We start from the raw sequence: 18,184 nt of genomic DNA on the forward strand, positions 1-18,184 counted from the left end.
TTATGTGGTGGCCACAGCTGGAGCCTGGGTCCTCTGCGCAGAAGCTCTGGTGTGGGTTTTCACAAGAAGGTCAGTGAATCCTGATAAGGAGATTTGGTGAACACAGTCTCTATCCAGAGGTCAGGGGTCAAGTAGCTGTACGTCTTAGAGATGGTATCAAAGGTGACCCTGGCAAAGTTGCCCAGGGTGGCAGTGCAGCCCCTGGCTGATGTGCAGTAGTCATCAATACCGGCCATCAGCAGCAGCTTCTGGGGCACAGGAGCGGAGACTCTGCCAGTGCCTCTGCGAACGGGGTGAGAAGCACCAACACAGAGCCACAGAGTCACTGTGACCTGTCACTTTGTGTGGCTTGCCAGTCTTGTTCCCCCAAGTAGTCTCTCCACACAGGGACAATAGAAAGCTTGGCCAGGATGATGACCTCTCTAATGGCCGTGCTATCTCCTTGGAGCACAAAACCTGTATTGACGGCCGGGCGATGGTGGCACATGCCTTTAATCCCAGCACTCGGGAGGCAGAGGCAGGCAGATCTCTGTGAGTTCGAGACCAGCCTGGTCTACAGAGCTAGTTCCAGGACAGGCTCTAAAGCCACAGAGAAACCTTGTCTCGAAAAACCAAAAAAAAAAAAAAAAAAAAAAAAACCAAAAACAAAACAAAACAAAAAAACCCTGCATGACCATTGTAGTCCTTGATATCAACAGAAGCCTTGAACCTGGTCCTCTGACCAGCCCGAGTCTGCTTCTGCACTGGTGTGAGCTTTAAACCCTCATCCTCTAGGGATGTGCCCAGGAAAATTCAGTAATCTCAGATTCCTTGATGAGCAGGGAGAACAGGTAGATCTTCGTGTCCTTAGCCAGGTGGCCAAGCTTGGGGACGGATCCCTCCTTGTCTTCGCCTTTACCCCCGTGGGCCCATGCCCACGACTGCTGCTGAGTTCTCTGAGGAAGCAACTGTGCCCTCCTAATCTTTGGTCCCGGGTCCTCTGGTCCCTCCCGCTGCACCCGAGTCCCCTTTGGTGATTTCCCAAAGAAGACACCAGAGTCCCTTTACCGCTGTTCATATGTACATGATTTCCGGGCTGACCACTTAGTAGCGGATAATCAATTAGGGGGCTCGTCCCTAGAGAAGACTAATTCTCTCTCAGGAGTCTTTTTTTTTTTTTTTTCCGAGACAGGGTTTCTCTGTGGCTTTGGAGCCTGTCCTGGAACTAGCTCTGTAGACCAGGCTGGTCTCGAACTCACAGAGATCCGCCTGCCTCTGCCTCCCAAATGCTGGGATTAAAGGCGTGCGCCACCACCGCCCGGCTCTCTCAGGAGTCTTTAGTTACCTGTAGTTCTTTGTCTAAAGGTGGGGGCCCTGTGAGATTTCCCTTTAACACATTAGCGTGTCTTTCTCCTGATATCATTATTCAAGCCTTGCTTAGGCAGCCATATTACTGAGGGATCATGGGTGTACCCTGTCATTTCCCAGGATACACAACCACACAACAGACTTCCTGATCCTCCGACTCTTAGAATCTTTTCATCCTCTCTTTCTCGATATGGGGGTTGTGCTTTAGATCTATCGGCTGGGTTTATGCACCCCAGGATCAGCTAGTTGCTTTCTGCATTTTGACCTGTTGTGGTTTTCTGTAGTGGCCTGTTTACCACACAGAGGGAATCTGCTGCTTTGGTGTGGAGGGAGAGCTATCCTTGTGTGTGGGTATAAATATAAAGACCTAGAATGCAGCCAGGAGCTGTGTAGGTTAGTAAAGAGGCAATAGCAGGCTCTCTGCAATCTATGATGTCACAAGCTACCTGGAGTCAGCTAGGTGTATGGTACCAGACGTGATTTCCCTCTTGCTAAGCAGGCTTTCAAGCCAATTAGACAGCTGTGATTTGTTTTGTTTTGTTTTTTTGTTTTTCAAGATAAGTTTCTCGGTGGCTGGAGAGATGGCTCAGAGGAATAGAGCACTGGCTGCTCTTCCAGAGGTCCTGAGTTCAATTCCCAGCAACCACATGGTGGCTCACAACCATCTGTAATAAGATCTGGTGTCCTCTTCTGTACTGCAGGATACATGAAGGAAGAAACCTATATACATAATAAATAAAAATCTTTTTTTTTTTTTTTTTTTGGTTTTTCGAGACAGGGTTTCTCTGTGGTTTTGGAGCCTGTCCTGGAACTAGCTCTTATAGACCAGGCTGGTCTCGAACTCACAGAGATCCGCCTGCCTCTGCCTCCCAAGTGCTGGGATTAAAGGCGTGCACCACCACCGCCCAGCTAAAAATCTTTAAAAAAAAAAAAAAAAAAGATAAGTTTCTCTGTGTAACATTCCTGGCCGTCCTGGAACTTGCTTTGTAAACCAGGCTGGCCTTGAACCAACTGAGATCCACCTGCCTCTGCCTCCCAAGTGCTGGGATTAAAGTGAGTGCCATCACCGCCTGGCTAGACAGCTGTTGTTACTGCTAAGATGTAAGTGCGCCTTTAGGGGTTTGCTGGTCATTGTACTTCAAGGAATGGTTGTGGTGCCTATGTAACATATCAGAGCTGACACTGCCTGCCAGGTTCTCCCAGCATCCCTTAGTCCCTACCTGTTACAGGGTGTAGCTGCCACACCCTGCCCTCTATTCTGAACTCTCCAGCCCAGAGGCTGGGCTGCACTTTACCCAGAGGCTCTTCCCTGTAAAATCCAGACATTTTGGTTACCCACACCTTTTTGTACCTTTGGTCTCCTGGCTGCTGCACCTTGGTACCCTCCCGACCTCTCTCCCCACATGTGAGTCCACTCTGGACTCTCTCAGATGTCCCCAGCTCAGCCCACACTTTCCCTGTTACCTACAATAAACCTTCTCCACCGTACCTAGGAGCAGTCATGTCCTTCCTTTCTTTTTTGTTTCTTTTTTCGCTCAGGTTGCAGTATTGGTTTCTTCCGTCCCTTGGCAGCAGAGCACCTCCTGTTACTATGGAAGCTGGTCCCCATAGCACCTCCTATTACTATGGAAGCTGGTCCTCAGAAAGGAGGCTCCCAGGTCCAGCCCAGCTCAGGTCCTCTAATCCTGTGTCTGAACTGCTCCGTGACTTCAGCATATCTAACAGCTGGGACAGCACAGGGCGACAGCAATCACCTATATTGTTTGGGAGTCGTGAAAAAGGGTTTCTGCGCACAGACAGCTAACCTGAGGTAGTGGGAGATCACGGACTCTAGACTGACAACTGGGGAGCCTGTATGGAACTGAACCTAGGCCCCCTGAATGTGGGTTATGTGTCTTGGTCTGTTTGTAGGGTCCCTGGAAGTGGGACCAGAATCTGTCCCTGGTACATGAATGGGCTTCTTGGAGTCCATTCCCTGTGATGGGGCCGATGGGCTTGATCCTGCACAGTACACGTGCACCACGTTGTCATTAGGCAGTCATCAACTGAAGAATGCTCAGGTGGTTCCATTGCCTCGCTTTTGGGAATTGGGTGGCAGCAAATGCGGCTGAGCAGGCGTCTGTGGGGTAGGATGGCGAGTCCTTCGGTCGTATCATATACCAGGGAACAGCACAGCTGGATTATACGGTAGATTTAGTTATTTTTGGCTTTTTGAGAGCTCTCGTACTGATTTCATAGTGGCTGCAGCTGTTTACAGTTCCACCAGGAAAGGGTTCACCTTTCCACATCCTCTCTAGAGTTTGCTGATGGTTGCTTTCTTGATTTTACCCATTCTGACAGGTGAGATGAATTTCTGTTCTAGCTCTAAAGGAAAATGAGTACTTTGAGATGTACCTTAGCCATTTTATTTCTTCTACTGAGAACTCTTCCATTCTGACCATAGTCCACATTTTAATTGGGTGATTTGTTTTCTTGACTTTTTGTTTTCTGCGTTCTTTGCATTCTCTGGATATTAATCCTCTGTTAGCTGTGTAGCTAACGGAGATCTCCCCCACTCCTGTGCGGACTTCCTCTTCACTTGTTTACTTAGTTGTACTGAAGCTTTAGTTTTAGGAGGTCCCACTTGTCATGTTGGCCTTGTAGAAAATAACTTAGCAGAGGAAATCAGTAAGACCTCAAAACAGCAGAAGACTTGTGCCGCTTCGAGTGGTTGGTGCCTCCAACCCCCCATGCGGTTTAGTATCCAAGGCTGTGGGAGAAGAGGCTGTTCTCATAGGCACATGTTTGCCAGCAGGCTCTAAGTCTTACAGATCTATGCATAGATACAATGAAGAAACAAGAGGAGAAACGATAACTAAAGTACTTATAGCTGAAGTAATTTTTAAGGTGTGTGTGTGTGTGTGTGTGTGTGTACCTGGTGAAGCTAGGCCAGACACTGCTTTTCTGGATAAACTGTTTTGAAGCTGCAGGGTGTAGACAGATAAGCCAGTTGCTACTTCAGAGCTCCAGGATGTGTTTTGGGGGGGAATGGAGGGTGGGTTGGGGGTTGGATGCTTCCCAGAATACCATGGGTGGAAGTTTCTTAAAGTCTTGGGGCTGTTTTATGGCCTTGCTTCTGGGGAGGGGGTTCTTCTTTAGGCCATAATTTCTGGGCAAATAGAGTCCTGTCCAGAGTCCTTTCCTACACTTGCATCACTAGGGTCAGCCTGCGCTTGCTTCTAGCAGTTCCAGTGGTTCGGTTCCCTTTACATGTACATCTGTGATCACGCCAGGGGATAGGTTTGAGCCTAAGCGCGTTCTTCTGCATGTGGACACCCACTTTCCCCGTATCATTTGTTGAGAATGCTACCTTTCCTCTAGTGTATGTTTTTGGACATGATTTTCAATTGTTAGGTGGCTTTGTACTTATGTGTGAGTTTTTTGGTTTTTTGGATTTTCGAGACAGGATTTCTCTGTAGTTTTTGGTTCCTGTCCTAGAACCAGCTCTTATAGACCAGGCTGGCCTTGAACTCACAGAAATCCACCTGTCTCTGTCTCCCTAGTGCTGGGATTAAAGGCGTGCACCACCACCACCCGGCATATTTGAGTCTTGTCTTTTGTTTATTCTTATGCTTGCTTTGTGTGTCTGTATCATGCTGTTATTCCTGCTACTCTAATATGTCCTGGAATCTGGAAAGGCCGTCCTGAATCTGCTTCTTCAGTGATTTCAAGTTTCCGTTATAGAGGTCTTTCACTTCCTTGATTATGTTTATTCTTAATTATTTTATTTTCTTGAAGACTGTTGTGAAAGGGAGTCTGTTCACGATCTCTTTCCGTGTGTTTATTGTTGATACATAGAGGCTGTGTGCATTGCCCCTTGTTCTAGTTAGGGCTTCTGTTGCTGTGATGAAACACACGACTGAAGGAACCTGGTGTCTTAGTGTTCTGTGCTGTGGAGAGACACCATGACCAAGACAACTCTTATGAAAGAAAACATTTTTTAAAATATTTATTTATTATGCACACAGTGTTCTGCCTGCATGTATCCTTGCAGTCCAGAAGAGGGCACCAGAAATTGAACTCAGGACCTCTGGAAGAGCAACCAGTACTCTTAACCTCTGAGCCATCTCTCTCCCCAGCCCCTAAAGGAAAACATTTAACTGGGTCTTGCTTACAGTTTCAGAGATTTAGTCCATTATCCTCATGCATTGGAACATGTCCAAATGCAGGCAGACATGGTAGCTGAGAATTATATCTGGATCTGCAGGCAACAGGAAGAGAGCCACTGGGTCTGGCTTGGGCTCTTGAAACCTCAGAGCCCACTTCCAGTGACTCACTTCCCCGACAAGGCCACAGCTCCTAGTCCTTTTAAACAGTGCCCCTCCCTGGTGACCAAGCATTCAAATTTTTGAACCTATGGGAGCCAATATTATTTCAACCACCCAGGAGGAAATGCTTCATTTGACTTATACTGCCGCATTGTGGTCCATCACTGAAGAAAGTCAGGACAGGAACTCAAGCAGGGCAGGAGCTGGAACCTGGAGGCAGGAGCTGATACAGAGACCATGGAGGGTACTGCTTACTGGCTTGTCTTTCATGGCTTGTGTAGCCTGCTTTCCTTTGTTTAATTCCTCCTCTCTCTCCTTCTCCTCCCTTTCCCCCCACTCAAAATAGGGTTTCTTTGTGTAGCCTTGGCTGTCCTGGAACTAGCTCTGTGTACCAGGCTGGCTCTGTAGACCAGGCTGGACTTGAATTCAGAGATACTCCTGCCTCTGCCTCTTGAATGTTGGCATTAAAGGTGTGCACTACCATTGCCTGGCCACCCTGCTTGCTTATGAACCCAGGACCTACAGCCCAGAGTGGCACCACTCACAATGGACTGGGCCTTCCTGCACCGGCCACCATTTAAGGAGATGTCCCATAGGCTTGCCTACAGCTAGTTTTACAGGGCACTTTCTCTGGAGTCAGCTTAGCTGCTCTGCCCTTTTATGGCAGCCCCGGTGGTCGGGATATCTCTCAGCAGTCTTCATTGCTCATATGTGCTTGGGGAGGGAGATGTCGTGAGTTTGGTCAGTTTCAGGGACTTCCTGAAGCTACTGTCTTACTTCCCGAGTTTAAGGAAGTCTCTGAAGAGTGGAATGTTTCACCTCCCTTTTAGCGTCCTGTACCTCTGAGACTGGGGAGAGGGATCTGATGCTCTTTTGGCTTCTACCCTCGGCTTCTGGCCTCCATAGCACAAGGCACATACATACATGTGGGCAAAACGCTCATACATATAAAATTTAGAAATCTAATTTCTTTAAACATCTTGTCTTTTTTTTCATTTTGAGATAAGAATTTCTCTGTGTAGCCTTTGCTGTCCTGGAATTCTGTAGACCAGGCCTTGAACTCACAGAGATCTGCCTGCCTCTGCCTCTGAGTGCAGGAATTAAAGGCTTGCATCTCCCCTGCCCAGCTATATTCTTCTTAACATACACCTTGTACCAAGTGGGGAAGTCCTCAGCCCTGAACTATATACTCTTTATTTATTAATTTTTTGTTTGGCTTTTTATGAACATAATTTTTTAATTAATTCTTTGGGAATTTTACATCCCAATCCCACTCATTTTCTAGTTCCTCTGTATCTTGTATTTCCCCTGTCAAAGGAAAACTAAAAAAAATTATAAAAATAAGATAAAAATAAAAATGCAAGTAATGTTAAAGGCAAAACAAACAAGACGAAAGCTAAATAAAGCAAATAAGACAAAAACTACTTTGCTCCTTCATCTTTCCAGCCTCTCTGTCACCTTTTCATTTGTCTTGGTGGCCTTGGGAGCTGTGTGTCACGCAGTATACCCTTTTGTCCAGCTCTTCACTTCGTTGTGTGATGTGTTGGGTCAGGTTCAAGGCCTCTGGCTTCTGGTACACCGTCAATGCTGGACCCTCACCGACTCTCCTCCCGGATATCTGCGGTTCTCCAGAGCCATGGAGACCCTGTGTTTGCATGTTCCAGCGGTCATAGATGGGGTGGACGTTAGAGCGTGCCTGGTGGTGACTGGTTCTTCACACCCCCATCAGGTGAGTGGCTGGGTAAGCTTTCCCCTGCCAGGGTCATGGGGGGTCAATTTCCCTCGAGGGATGGAGTCAGCATTCCCCATAGGAGGGGTCAGCTCAGCATGGCCTTCATGTTTCAATACATGGTTCAACACATGGCTCACATGGGCCACTGTGGTCACAGGGGCAGTGGACATCAACACAGACACAGCTGCAGCAGACCACGGACCCAGATGTGGCCCTCAGCAGCAGCATGGGCCCAGTGGCAGTGTAGGCCACACAGATCAGTGTCACACTGGCTGCTGGGTGGCATTGGACACCAACATGGCCCCAGGTGGGAGCCCAGACCCAGGCAGTGGTAACAGGTGTCATGACATCAGCACAGATTGATGCTGCAACAGGGCCATGGACCCAGACATGACCCTTGGCAGCAGCCCAGGACCAGATGCCACCATGGCCCAGAGTGGCAAGCAGGCCTCCCACATCAGCCTGTTCTTCACTGCCTTCCCTTCTTCAGATCTGCTCCTCTCCACAGGACAGGAACTATTCTGTCTGTCTGTCTGTCTGTCTGTCTGTCTGTCTGTCTGTCTCTCCCATACCCCACCATGTATTTGCAGCACAACAGCACCTGATGCCAGGTGCCTCAAGGCAAATGACTCAGTGCGTGTGTGTGCCTGTCCACCTCCACCCACTCAGTCCTCACAGTGCTGAACATGCTTGTAAGATTCTTCTCATTTTGTTTTTTTTGAGACGGCCTGGATGTGGCTATATACATCATAGCTCAGAGAGATATGCCACTGCCTCCTGAGTACTGGGACTAAAGGTGTGTGTCATCATATTTGGCTGGACTATGCTTTTAAAAATTTTATATTTATAACTGGGCATAGTGGCGCACACTTTAATCCCAGCAGACATAGGTGGATCTCTGTGAGTTCGAGGCCAGCCTGGTCTGCAAAGCATGCTCCAGGACAGCCAGGGCTGTTACACAGAGAAACCCTGTCTTGAAAAACAAAACAGAATGAAAAGTTACATTTTATTTATGAATGTGTCTGTGTGTTTTTGCACATGTACCATGCTGCCTATTGGAGATCAGACGATAAGTTACCAGAATTTGTTCCGGCCTTATATTTTGTGGGTCCTTGAGACTGAATGTAGTTCATTAGGCTTGGCAGCAAGTGCCTTTATCAGATAAAGACATGCCATCGTCCTCTGATGTACTATTCTCTGATGTCATGTATTTTAGATTGGCAGCACTGGTCATTTTGTTGGTATATTTCAAGGGCTCAGTAGCTATGCGTGACCAGTAGTAACCATACTGTACACCATCACACAGGCAGAGACAAACGTGGTTTTTGCTTATAGGGTCAGCAAGACTGACTGGGGGTATCTTAGGAAGGAGCAGCGAAGACACTGCAGAAGGTGATATAATATCAGAGGTTTCACGTCTTAGGCGTCTCAGCCTCATCCGCACCCCGAAGCGCTGCCCGCCCCGTAATCTCAGCCCTCCGTGTTGCTCAGCGCTTTGCTCCGGTTCTGGTGCACTAACCTGCAAGGGGCGGGGCCAGACGGCAGGCTGCGCCGAGGCTCTCTTTTGATTGGTTGGTGATCCTGCTTTAATCTTGTCTGCCTAGACGGGAGGGGAGGAGTTAAGTATCCCCCCGCCCCACGTTGAGTCTCGGACGCTGATTGGTTGGTCGTGTGGTGCGAGCAGTGGGTGCACCCCACGCTGATTGGACGGCGCGACGCGCGCGTAGGGAGGGGCGGAGCAGGAGTTAGTGGAGCGCGGCTCCCGGTGTAAGTTCCTGGGCAGTGTTTCGTGCGGCAGGGCGGCACCTGAGCTGCAGCGGAGCGGCGCCATCCTGTGGAGGAGCCATGAAGCACTACGAGGTAAGCGGCGCGGGGCCCGGGCCGTGGCTGCCGCAGACCGCACAATCCCCTTCATGGCCTCGGGACCCTCTATTATGGCCCGGCTCCTCGCCGATGGCGCAGGCGCAGTATGCTCGGGGCCTGCTGGTAAATCTCATTGCGCATGTGCAGGAAGGTATTTTTGCTACCCCGGCGTTTTGGGGGATACCTTTCCTTAGAGTCTTGCAGGGCCAGGGAGAAGCTTGCAGCTTTCTTGCAGCATCCTCGGTGGCCCGCGTGGCAGGTGTTCAGAAGTGCAGTGCGGAGCACTTGTTCTTGGTGCGAGCGCTTCTCTTGCACAATCCTTGCACGGCGTCAGCGCCCGGGGCTCAGGAAGGGGCTCTGCAGCTGGCCTGCCTCTTCCGACCTTCGCACCCACTCTTCGCTCTAGATGCCTGGGCGGCGAGGGAGTTGGTTACAGCAGCCGGTGACCTCTAGGGAAGAAGTCTGAACGCACAAGATCATTCTGGAAACTTAAGTCTTCTGACTCTAAGTCTTGGGTCCCTTTTCCTCTTAAAACAAAGTCTTGGGGTTCTCTTTTCGATCAAACTGATGATATTAGTTTTGTTATTGCTGACTTTTAAGTATCATAAAACAGTAACCGATTGCTCACATTCATGGAAAGGATGCGTTTTACTACGATTCTGTTATCTTTGTCCTACTGAGATTGAATGCTTACTTAATCTCTTACTGGTAATGTAGGTGAAAGTTAGAACTGTCAAGTGAGTTGTTGAAAGGTCCCAACTAGTATCTGCAGAACAGAGAGAGGGAACGAAGATTTCAAAGGCATAATTCCTAACCACTAGCCATGCAGTTCCGTAAATGGGTGCTAGCAAATTGAGAGATTGCTTGTCTTTCTCCCCACATTGTGATGAAACTTGCTCATTTTCCTCGGTAGCCATTTTACTGTACAAATCAGCATTATGAAGTCTACATATTGATCAAATTTCACCACTATCCAGTAGGTTGTGTGTTGTTCCCCTGCCCCATCTCTGCAGCTCTCCTTATATTGCTAGGGATGGAGCTAAGGCCCTGCACCTGTAGGCAAGCCTCTTAAACTTTTTTTAATCTTGTAAAATTGAAACTCTACACTCATTATAGAGTATCTTCCCATTTCCCACTTTCCCAGACCCTGGCAACCACCTCTTGTCTCTGGAAATTGGAATACTTTAGGAATCTTCAATATATGGGAGATAATTTTATTTTTATAACAAATTGAATACTACTACTTCTAGTCATCTCTATTTTGATTATTTTTATATGTAATAAGTATAATAATATTATAAAGCTATTATAATTATTTTAAATTTCCCCAGGTCCTTTGACACCTTTAGTCTAGAAGACCTCTATCTTTTTTAACAGGTGACAAGAGCCAGGAGGTAGGAGTCTGTAATCCTTATGCCCCCCCCAACTCTGTGCTTTCAAAAGAAAGTTTCTTGTTTTTGTTCCCCCTAATGTGCTTTCCCTTTCACTCCTCCTCCCTTGCCCTGGGGCAGAAGCCGTGTTCAGTTTGAAGAATACAGGTAGAAGATGGAATTTGCAGTCAGTAATTTGCTCCTTGAAAATCAGGCCGGGTAGGTTTTGAGGACCATGGAGGTGGGTGCTTTGGTTCTAGGAACCTGAGCACAACCTGGGGCTCCAGGTTTGACCTGGAAATAGGCTCCAATGTTCTTCAGTCTCTTCTTTGCCGTGTTTCTCAGCATTCCCTAGATGGGCTGCTAGTAGCCCAGCGTTGGAGCCCTTGTTTCCCATGCTTGCATGCATGAGGTTCTGGGTTCCACCTCAGCATTGCACAACAGAGACAGATAAGGACCAAACTGGGGAATAGGGTTGCAGTTCATTTGGTAGAGACTTTTCCTTATGTGATTGAATCCCTGGCATGGAATAAAGCCAGGCAAGCTGGCACACGCCCTTAGTTCTAGCTCTGTGGGAGATGGAGGCAGAGGATCAGGTGTTCAAGGTTATCTTCAACTACATAGTGACTTTGATGCCAATCTGGGCTAGAAATCCTGTCTCAAAAGTTCAAACCAAACAGAATAGACAAACAAACAACAACAACAAATCCCCCCAAATAAACAGAAAGCCAAGGTGACCTTGGGGGGAAAGTTATTTCGCAGTGTTTTGTTATTCCCTATTGACATTTGTCCAGTAGCCCTGAGACCATCGTTTTGGGATGAGAGCATCTACTATCTTCTAGCCCAGTTTTCAGAACTCTTGGTGCAGATCAATAAAAATGGAAGCTATCCTTCAGTTAAGATCTTGGGGAAAAGTGTCAGATACCAACACTGAAGAACAGATTTCTGGAGTGTTTGACTAACATGCAGGAGGCCCTGGGCTCCATTTCTAGCACTGCGGAAACCAGGCATGGTGGCTCATGCTTGGAGGGGAAGGCATTGGGATCAGAAGTTCCGAGTCGTCCTTGGCTACACGGTGAGTTCCAGGCCTCTCTGGTAAGATGGCTCAGTGAACCAACACCTACCAGCTGTTCTCTGACTCTCACGTGTGGTTGTAACAGAAATTTTTTTTTTTTTTTGGACAGGTCTCTGTAACCCTAGTAGTCCTGTGGACCAGGCTAGGCTCGAACTCAAAGATCCGTCTGTCTCTCCAGGAGCTGGGTTTAAAAGCATATGCTACCATGCTTAGCTAAAAATGTAATTTAAAAAAGCAAAATAATAGATGTTTTGAAGGAATGAGTGCATCCTTTACCCGCAGGCAGCCTTCAGTCCTCGGGAAGGCCTCCCTCTCTCAAAAGGCTTCCGTGGACACAGTGAGATGGCTCATTTGGTAGAGGCTTTTTTTTTTTTTTGAAGGCCTGCTTGAGTTTGATCTCTGCACCCCACAAGGTGGCAGGAGAGAACTGACTTTCTAGAATACCTTGAATTAAAAAAGAGAAAGACTTTTTGTCCATAGATAGACACCTGGGATACTATGATGCACACTGGCTGTTTTAGACTTGGTGATGCTGAGATGGAACCTAGGATCTTACACTCAGCTGCACCTCCAGCCTGAGGGGCCGCTGATATGATAGACTTGGTGCTCAGGGGCTGGAAGGATGGATCAGAGGTTAAGAGCTCTTTCAGAAGGTCCAGGTTCAGTTCCCAACACCACAGGTGTCTAAGCCATCTGTACCACCAGTTCGAGGGCTCCAGCACCCTCCTCTGTCCTCTGGACATTGCATAAACCGGGTGCAGGTAATGTGCATGCAGGTCAGCAACCCTAAACAATGGTTCATGGTCAGTGAGTGACAATAGGGAAGAGCCAAGGCACAGTGGACAGGATTCGACCTGGAGGAGATACTGTGGCTTTTAGATAAATTTCCTATCAGCTCGGTTCATAGCTTATCTAGCAAGAAAGAGAATCCTTTCCATAGCCTAGGCCTAGCTGAGGTGAAACTTCTAGAACAGATTGGATGTGGGCTTGGTATAAATCAGCAGGGTTGGTATGAGAACTGCTTGTCCTAGCCTCAGGTCTTTTTTTTTTTTTTTTAAATTAGTGTTTTTCCACTGGAGATGACATTGGAGATGATCCCTGTGGTAGCCGAAGCCGGCTACTGTGCCTTGTAAATCTGCCTGTGAATCTCACAAGAATCTGTTCTTGTAGGTCAAGCCTCTGTAGCCCAGACTGACCTCAAGCTCATGGAATGGTGTGAATCACCATACCGGCTATAAAGGTACCCATCTTACAGATCATTCTGGACCAGTTTATTACCTTGCCTCAGGCAGGTTTCTGCTTGGCTGGCTCCCTCCAGGGGTTTGGTATGAAAATTCTCAAAGTCAAGAGGCATTTAAAAAACTTACTGTTTTTAATGTTAGACATTGGAACCCAGGGCCTTCTGTGTATGTGCTGAACAAGTGCTGTACCACCGAGCCGGATCCTAGCCCTTGATTTTAAAATTAAAACAATTATTATTATTATCATTGTTTGTGTGTTTGAATATGCCACACCTGCACCTGTGCAGAGGCCTGAGGGAAGGTGTTGGTGCATTTTATTATTATTGGCCTGAGTTTTTAAGCAGGATCATTTCCTGAACCTGGAGCTAGGCTGGAGGCCAGCAATACCCAGGACTGCGGCTCTGTCCACCATAGCTTGGGGCACAGGCTTGTGTTTTGTGGGTTCTGCGATCCAAACTCAGTAAGTGCCTATAAACCACTGTCTGTCGCTCTGGCTCTCCTGTTTCTTTTCTCTTTTCTTGTCATTCCCCTTCTCCCTTTCTTCTTTTTTTTGATGTAGAGTCTCAGTGTGTAGCCCTGGCTGACCTGCAACTTGCTGCTTAGATCAGGCTAGCTTCAAACTCAGAGCTCCACCTGCCTCTTAGATTCTTAACCAGGGTCTCACTGTGTAACCTAGGCTGACTTGAATTTGTGTTCTTCCTGACCCGGCCTTGATTGTTGGCATTACAGGCATGTGTCACCATACTTGGTGCTCTGAGGCAATTGTTCAGAGGCAGAAAGCTGGTGGGTGATAGGTGAAGGGAAAGAAGACCTGTGTGCACGCACGGAGGCAGGCCTGAGGCTGGGTGCTGGCGTGATAGCTGAAGGGAAAGTAGACCTGTGTGCACGCACAGAGGCAGGCCTGAGGCTGGGTGCTGGCGTGGCCCTTTGATGCAACAGTGGCTTGACTCCGTGGATTGGCTAACCTCTCAGCTTGTCTGTGCTTGCTCCTTGGAACCAAACCTGCTTGGCTGTGAAAGGACCACGAGTGTTAGCGAGCAGCGTGACGAGGCTAGGAATACCGTCCAGGCTGTGTGTGCAGGAGACGGTTTGTGTGATGCATCTAGGGTCTTGTTTTTTTTTTTGTTTTTTTTTTTGTTTGTTTTTTTTGAGATACTGTTTTTAGGCAGCCCTGGCCTGGAGTTCACAAGAGATCAGCCTGCCCTGCCTTTCCAGCGCTAGGATTAAAGTCATGAACCTCTACGCTTGGCACATTTCTTCTTAGGTTTCTTTTCTGTGCTGGTGCTGGTGCAGGTGTGTGCTCTTAGGTCCGGCTGCTATGAGCCTTTCACACCTTTCCTGGTTTAGCACCTCGGACTGTGATCACAGGGGTGGCTCATGCCCTGGGCAGGGAGTGGTTCAGTTTACATATCTTTCCTGCAGAATCCTTAAGATGCTCCTCTGCTCCGCATAGGCGGGCAGGTGATTGCAGCAGGGACACTTGGACTGTCCAGGTGGGAACTGACCCTGGGCCAGTACCTGACTTGGGTTAGCTGTGTCTGTGCTGATTCTCTGTCCTGGAAAGACAGCAAGACTTTCGGCTTTGTAGCAGAGCTAGACTGAGATCCTTCTCTGCCTCTGGCAGGGGTGAGCCCATGGACGCATAATTTTATTTTTATTTTATGTGTACGGGTATGGGTGTTATGCCTGCTTGTATATATCTTTGAACCACATGAGTGTCTGATGTCTTTGGAGGCCAGAAGTTGGTGGGCATCCGATTCCCTGAAGGTGGAGTTACAGACAGTCGTGAGCTGACATGTGGGTCCTCTGGAAGAGCAGCCGGTGCTCTTAACCTAGCTAACTAGCTAGTCCTCATGGGCAAATTTTTTTAACCTCCAGCCTTCTTATCCTGAAACGTCATAATGGGTTGGAAGAGTGTGTATTGGCCCTTATTGCATTTTCAGGGACATCAGGTTGGCAGCTTACTTGGCCACTGAGGGGATGTTCATGCCTTGAAAAGGGGCTGGTACTGCAGTCAGCTCCCTGCCCCCTTGCCTGCCCTGATTGCATCTTGATGAGTCCCAGGGATAACCATCTCTACTATGGTCGTCCCTTCCAAGTGTTTGTGCTCCGGCGAGCGTTAGGTGCACAGTGTCTGCTTAGCTCGGTACCTGGCATTACCCAGCACCTGTACCTCAAGACTTTGGGTGACGCAGAGCAGAAGAGACTTGAAGAGAAGGTGGATGGATGTATATGGAGGAGGTTGAGTCACAGTGGAGAAGGTGGGGAGACAAAGGACTCTGGGAGGATCCGAGCTGAGGTCGTGATGTGCAGTTGTTACCTCAGTTTTGCTATGGGTAACTTAGAGGCCCCCAGAGCCCAGCAGAACCTTGCTTCACTGACTCCTGAGTAGAGAGAGAGGAGCTAGTGGCCTGGACACACTGGCCACTGCGAAGAGCTGCTCCAGAACAGACTTCTAGTTCTGATAACATTGTTGGCTTTGGTTGGGACTCCTGCCCTTTGACAGGCAGGTCTGGCTGGGTGGGAAAGCTGGTTGGTCAAGTACAGGTCTTAACACCTCATGGTGCTATTGATAGTGACAGATGAGAATGTCTTAACAGTTGGGGATGCTCACTCCAGCTAGAGAGTGTAGCTGACCATCATAGTCATTGTAAAGCCGTCTACCATGGTGCATGTGCTCGGTGCCTTCAGTTTCTCTTTTGTGCCCTCCACCCTTTTTAACAGACAAGGTCTCCTCTGCAGCCCTACCTAGCTGGAACTCCTTGTATAGACCAGTCTGGCCTTGAACTCCTGGAGCTCTGTCTGCGTCTTAAGTTCTAGGTTAAAGGCTGGCACCACTACATCCTGGGACTGGGGAGGAGCCCAGGGCTGCAGCATGCTAAGGCTGCTCTTCCACTGTCCTTCACTCCGGTCCTTCTGCCCATACTTCTGTGGTCTAGCCCTGTCACTTATGTGAAGCAGATATGGTTCTTATCCCCACTTGACAAATGGGGAAACTAAAGCACAGAATAGTGAAACTTCATGCTCATAGCTGTCACGTGGCAGAGTTCAGGTCACCCTTGGTGATAATATACTGAGGAAGGAGTGGGCATGTGGTTGTAAAGGACATGGCCTTTTGGGGCCACCTGGCCTGTCCTCAGCATGGTTATTTTACCTTGACTTTTCTCAGGTAGGAGGCTAAGATAAGGATGCCAGTGCCTGGGGCTGAGGGAGGGAGGTACTGGGCATTCTTCCTGGCTGCAGCCAAGTCCCCGGTTATAAATCACTAGGTAAAGGGAAGTCTGTGTCCCTGTGTGTGCCTGAAGTGCCATGCTCCTGTGCTCCCTGCCCGTCATGACGTTGGGAGTACACTTGACCTGGAACAGCCATGAAGGCAGGAAGGATCTGCCATTCAGCTGTCTGTCTGTCTGTCTGTCTTTGTATTTTGAGACAGAGTTTCTCTGTATAACAGCCCTGGTTGACCTGGAGCTCATTTTGTAGACCAGGTTGGCCTTGAACCCAGAGAAATCCCTGCCTCTGCCTTCAGAGTGCTGGGATTAAAGTTATGCTGACCACTTCTGGTTTTCTTTTTGAGCCCGGTTTTCACTGTGAAGCCCTTACTGGCCTGGAGTTCACTGTGTAGCCCAGCTGGCTGGCCTCAAACTCAGAGCTCTTCTTGCCCCTGTCTGTTGAACGCTGGGGTTAAAGATGTGACCACCAAGTATGACCTATATTTTGTTTTTCTTAGCCATTTGTACTTCTTTTGAGAAATCGTCTTTTTATTTCCTTTTATTGATTGGATGACTACTAATATCCTCTTGAGTATTAATGCCCTGCCAGATGGATTGCTGCTGGCCAGCATCCTGCCGTACTTAGTCCACTGGTTTGGGATTGTCTTCATCCCTGGCCTGTCCCCTTGTCCCAGTCCTTACTCTGAGCCCTGTTGAGAGAGCAGACACTGCCTAGAGCCCAGCCTCCTTGCGGGAGCCGATGTTGCCAGGCTGGCAGGACAGGGCATGAGTTTGTAGCTTCCCTAGGGATGTGTGGACTTTATACCAGGGATGATGACACTCTTACCTATTGATTTGTCTAATGTGTAGCTATCTAGGGCAGGCTGTTTTTAAGTCCCTGGGGGTCCTGGCATAGCCATTGTACTGGAAAGGCACAGTGCCACTGTTCCTTATTTTCAGCTTCTCCCAGCCTTGCTTGCAAGAGAGAAAAGTACTGGAAATAGGTTGGAAGCTGTGCATAGCTTTCGCTGCAGGCGGAGCTTCTGTCCTTTGAATGTGTTCAGGGTACCCTCCTGGTACCTTCTGAATCCTCTTGCCCCTGGACTGGGGTGTGGGTGTCCCGGTCGTCAAGTCAGGTAGGGAAGGAAGTATGCATGGCACAGGCAGCCTCTGGAGCTGGAGGACCCTGCCAGAGTCTGACCCATGTGTGCATGTGTAGATGGTGGGTGGAGCTCTGGTTGTGAGGCCTTGGGGAAGGTCACTTTGGGGGTGCTGTCAAAACACAGTACCAGGATCTTTAGGTCTAGCAGAAGCATCACTTTGTCACTTGGTATCCTGGGGACTGGTTCTAGCACCCCCGAGGATGAAGAAAAACAAGCATTCTCAACTCTCTTCTAAAGCTGTTGTGATCTTCACTTAAGGAGTGTGCAGGTCTTCTGTAATGTCAGGGCATAAAGGCAAGGAAAATGTGCCCATGCTCACTGTAGGTGCTTTTATTTTTATTATTTTTTGAAGTCAGGATATTGCCTGTTTATGGTCTTGAACTTGTGATCCTGTCTTGGCTCCTGCGTGCTGAGATTATGTCTGCTACATACACATACCTTTTGACACAGGCTTTCTTGTAGCCCAGGCTAGCTTTGAATACATTTTGTAGCTAAGAATGACTTTGAACTTGTGATCCTCCTGCTAGTGCCTTGTGTGCCACCATGCGTGTTTATTTGGTGCTGAAGATGGAGCCCTGGGTTTTGTGCTAGGTAAGCACTCTACGGAGCCACATTCCCAGCCCAAATAGTGTGATGTTTGAGAGTTTTCTCTTTCTTTCTTGATCTCCTTTTCTCTCCCTAGTGTGTATGTGTTGTGTCTTGATCTTTTCTCTCCCTGGGGCGGGTGTGTGTGTCTGTGTGTCTCTGTGTGTGTATGTCCTGTTCTGACTCTTTCCTAGTTTCCAGCTGACCTCAGAGCTTGTGGATCTCTTGGTGATGAGAGTCTGTTTCTGGCCGCTAACCCACAGAACACAAGGGCAAGTTCTCTGGGCAGCCA

General features: G+C 48.4%; 1 protein-coding gene and 1 pseudogene across 1 annotated transcript in view; one reads left to right on the forward strand and one right to left on the reverse strand.

Moving 5' to 3' along the window:
• Positions 1-9,217, reverse strand: LOC130863377 (40S ribosomal protein S2-like; annotated as a pseudogene).
• Positions 9,095-18,184, forward strand: part of Tecr (trans-2,3-enoyl-CoA reductase) — a 25,901-nt gene continuing 16,811 nt past the window's right edge. Inside the window, exon 1 of the mRNA XM_057753518.1 lies at positions 9,095-9,246. Coding sequence (XP_057609501.1) covers positions 9,232-9,246 — 15 coding nt within the window. The 5' untranslated portion in view covers positions 9,095-9,231. The remainder of the gene's footprint in view (positions 9,247-18,184) is intronic.

Source organism: Chionomys nivalis, chromosome 21 (genome assembly GCF_950005125.1).
Source record: "Chionomys nivalis chromosome 21, mChiNiv1.1, whole genome shotgun sequence".
NCBI lineage: Eukaryota > Metazoa > Chordata > Mammalia > Rodentia > Cricetidae > Chionomys > Chionomys nivalis.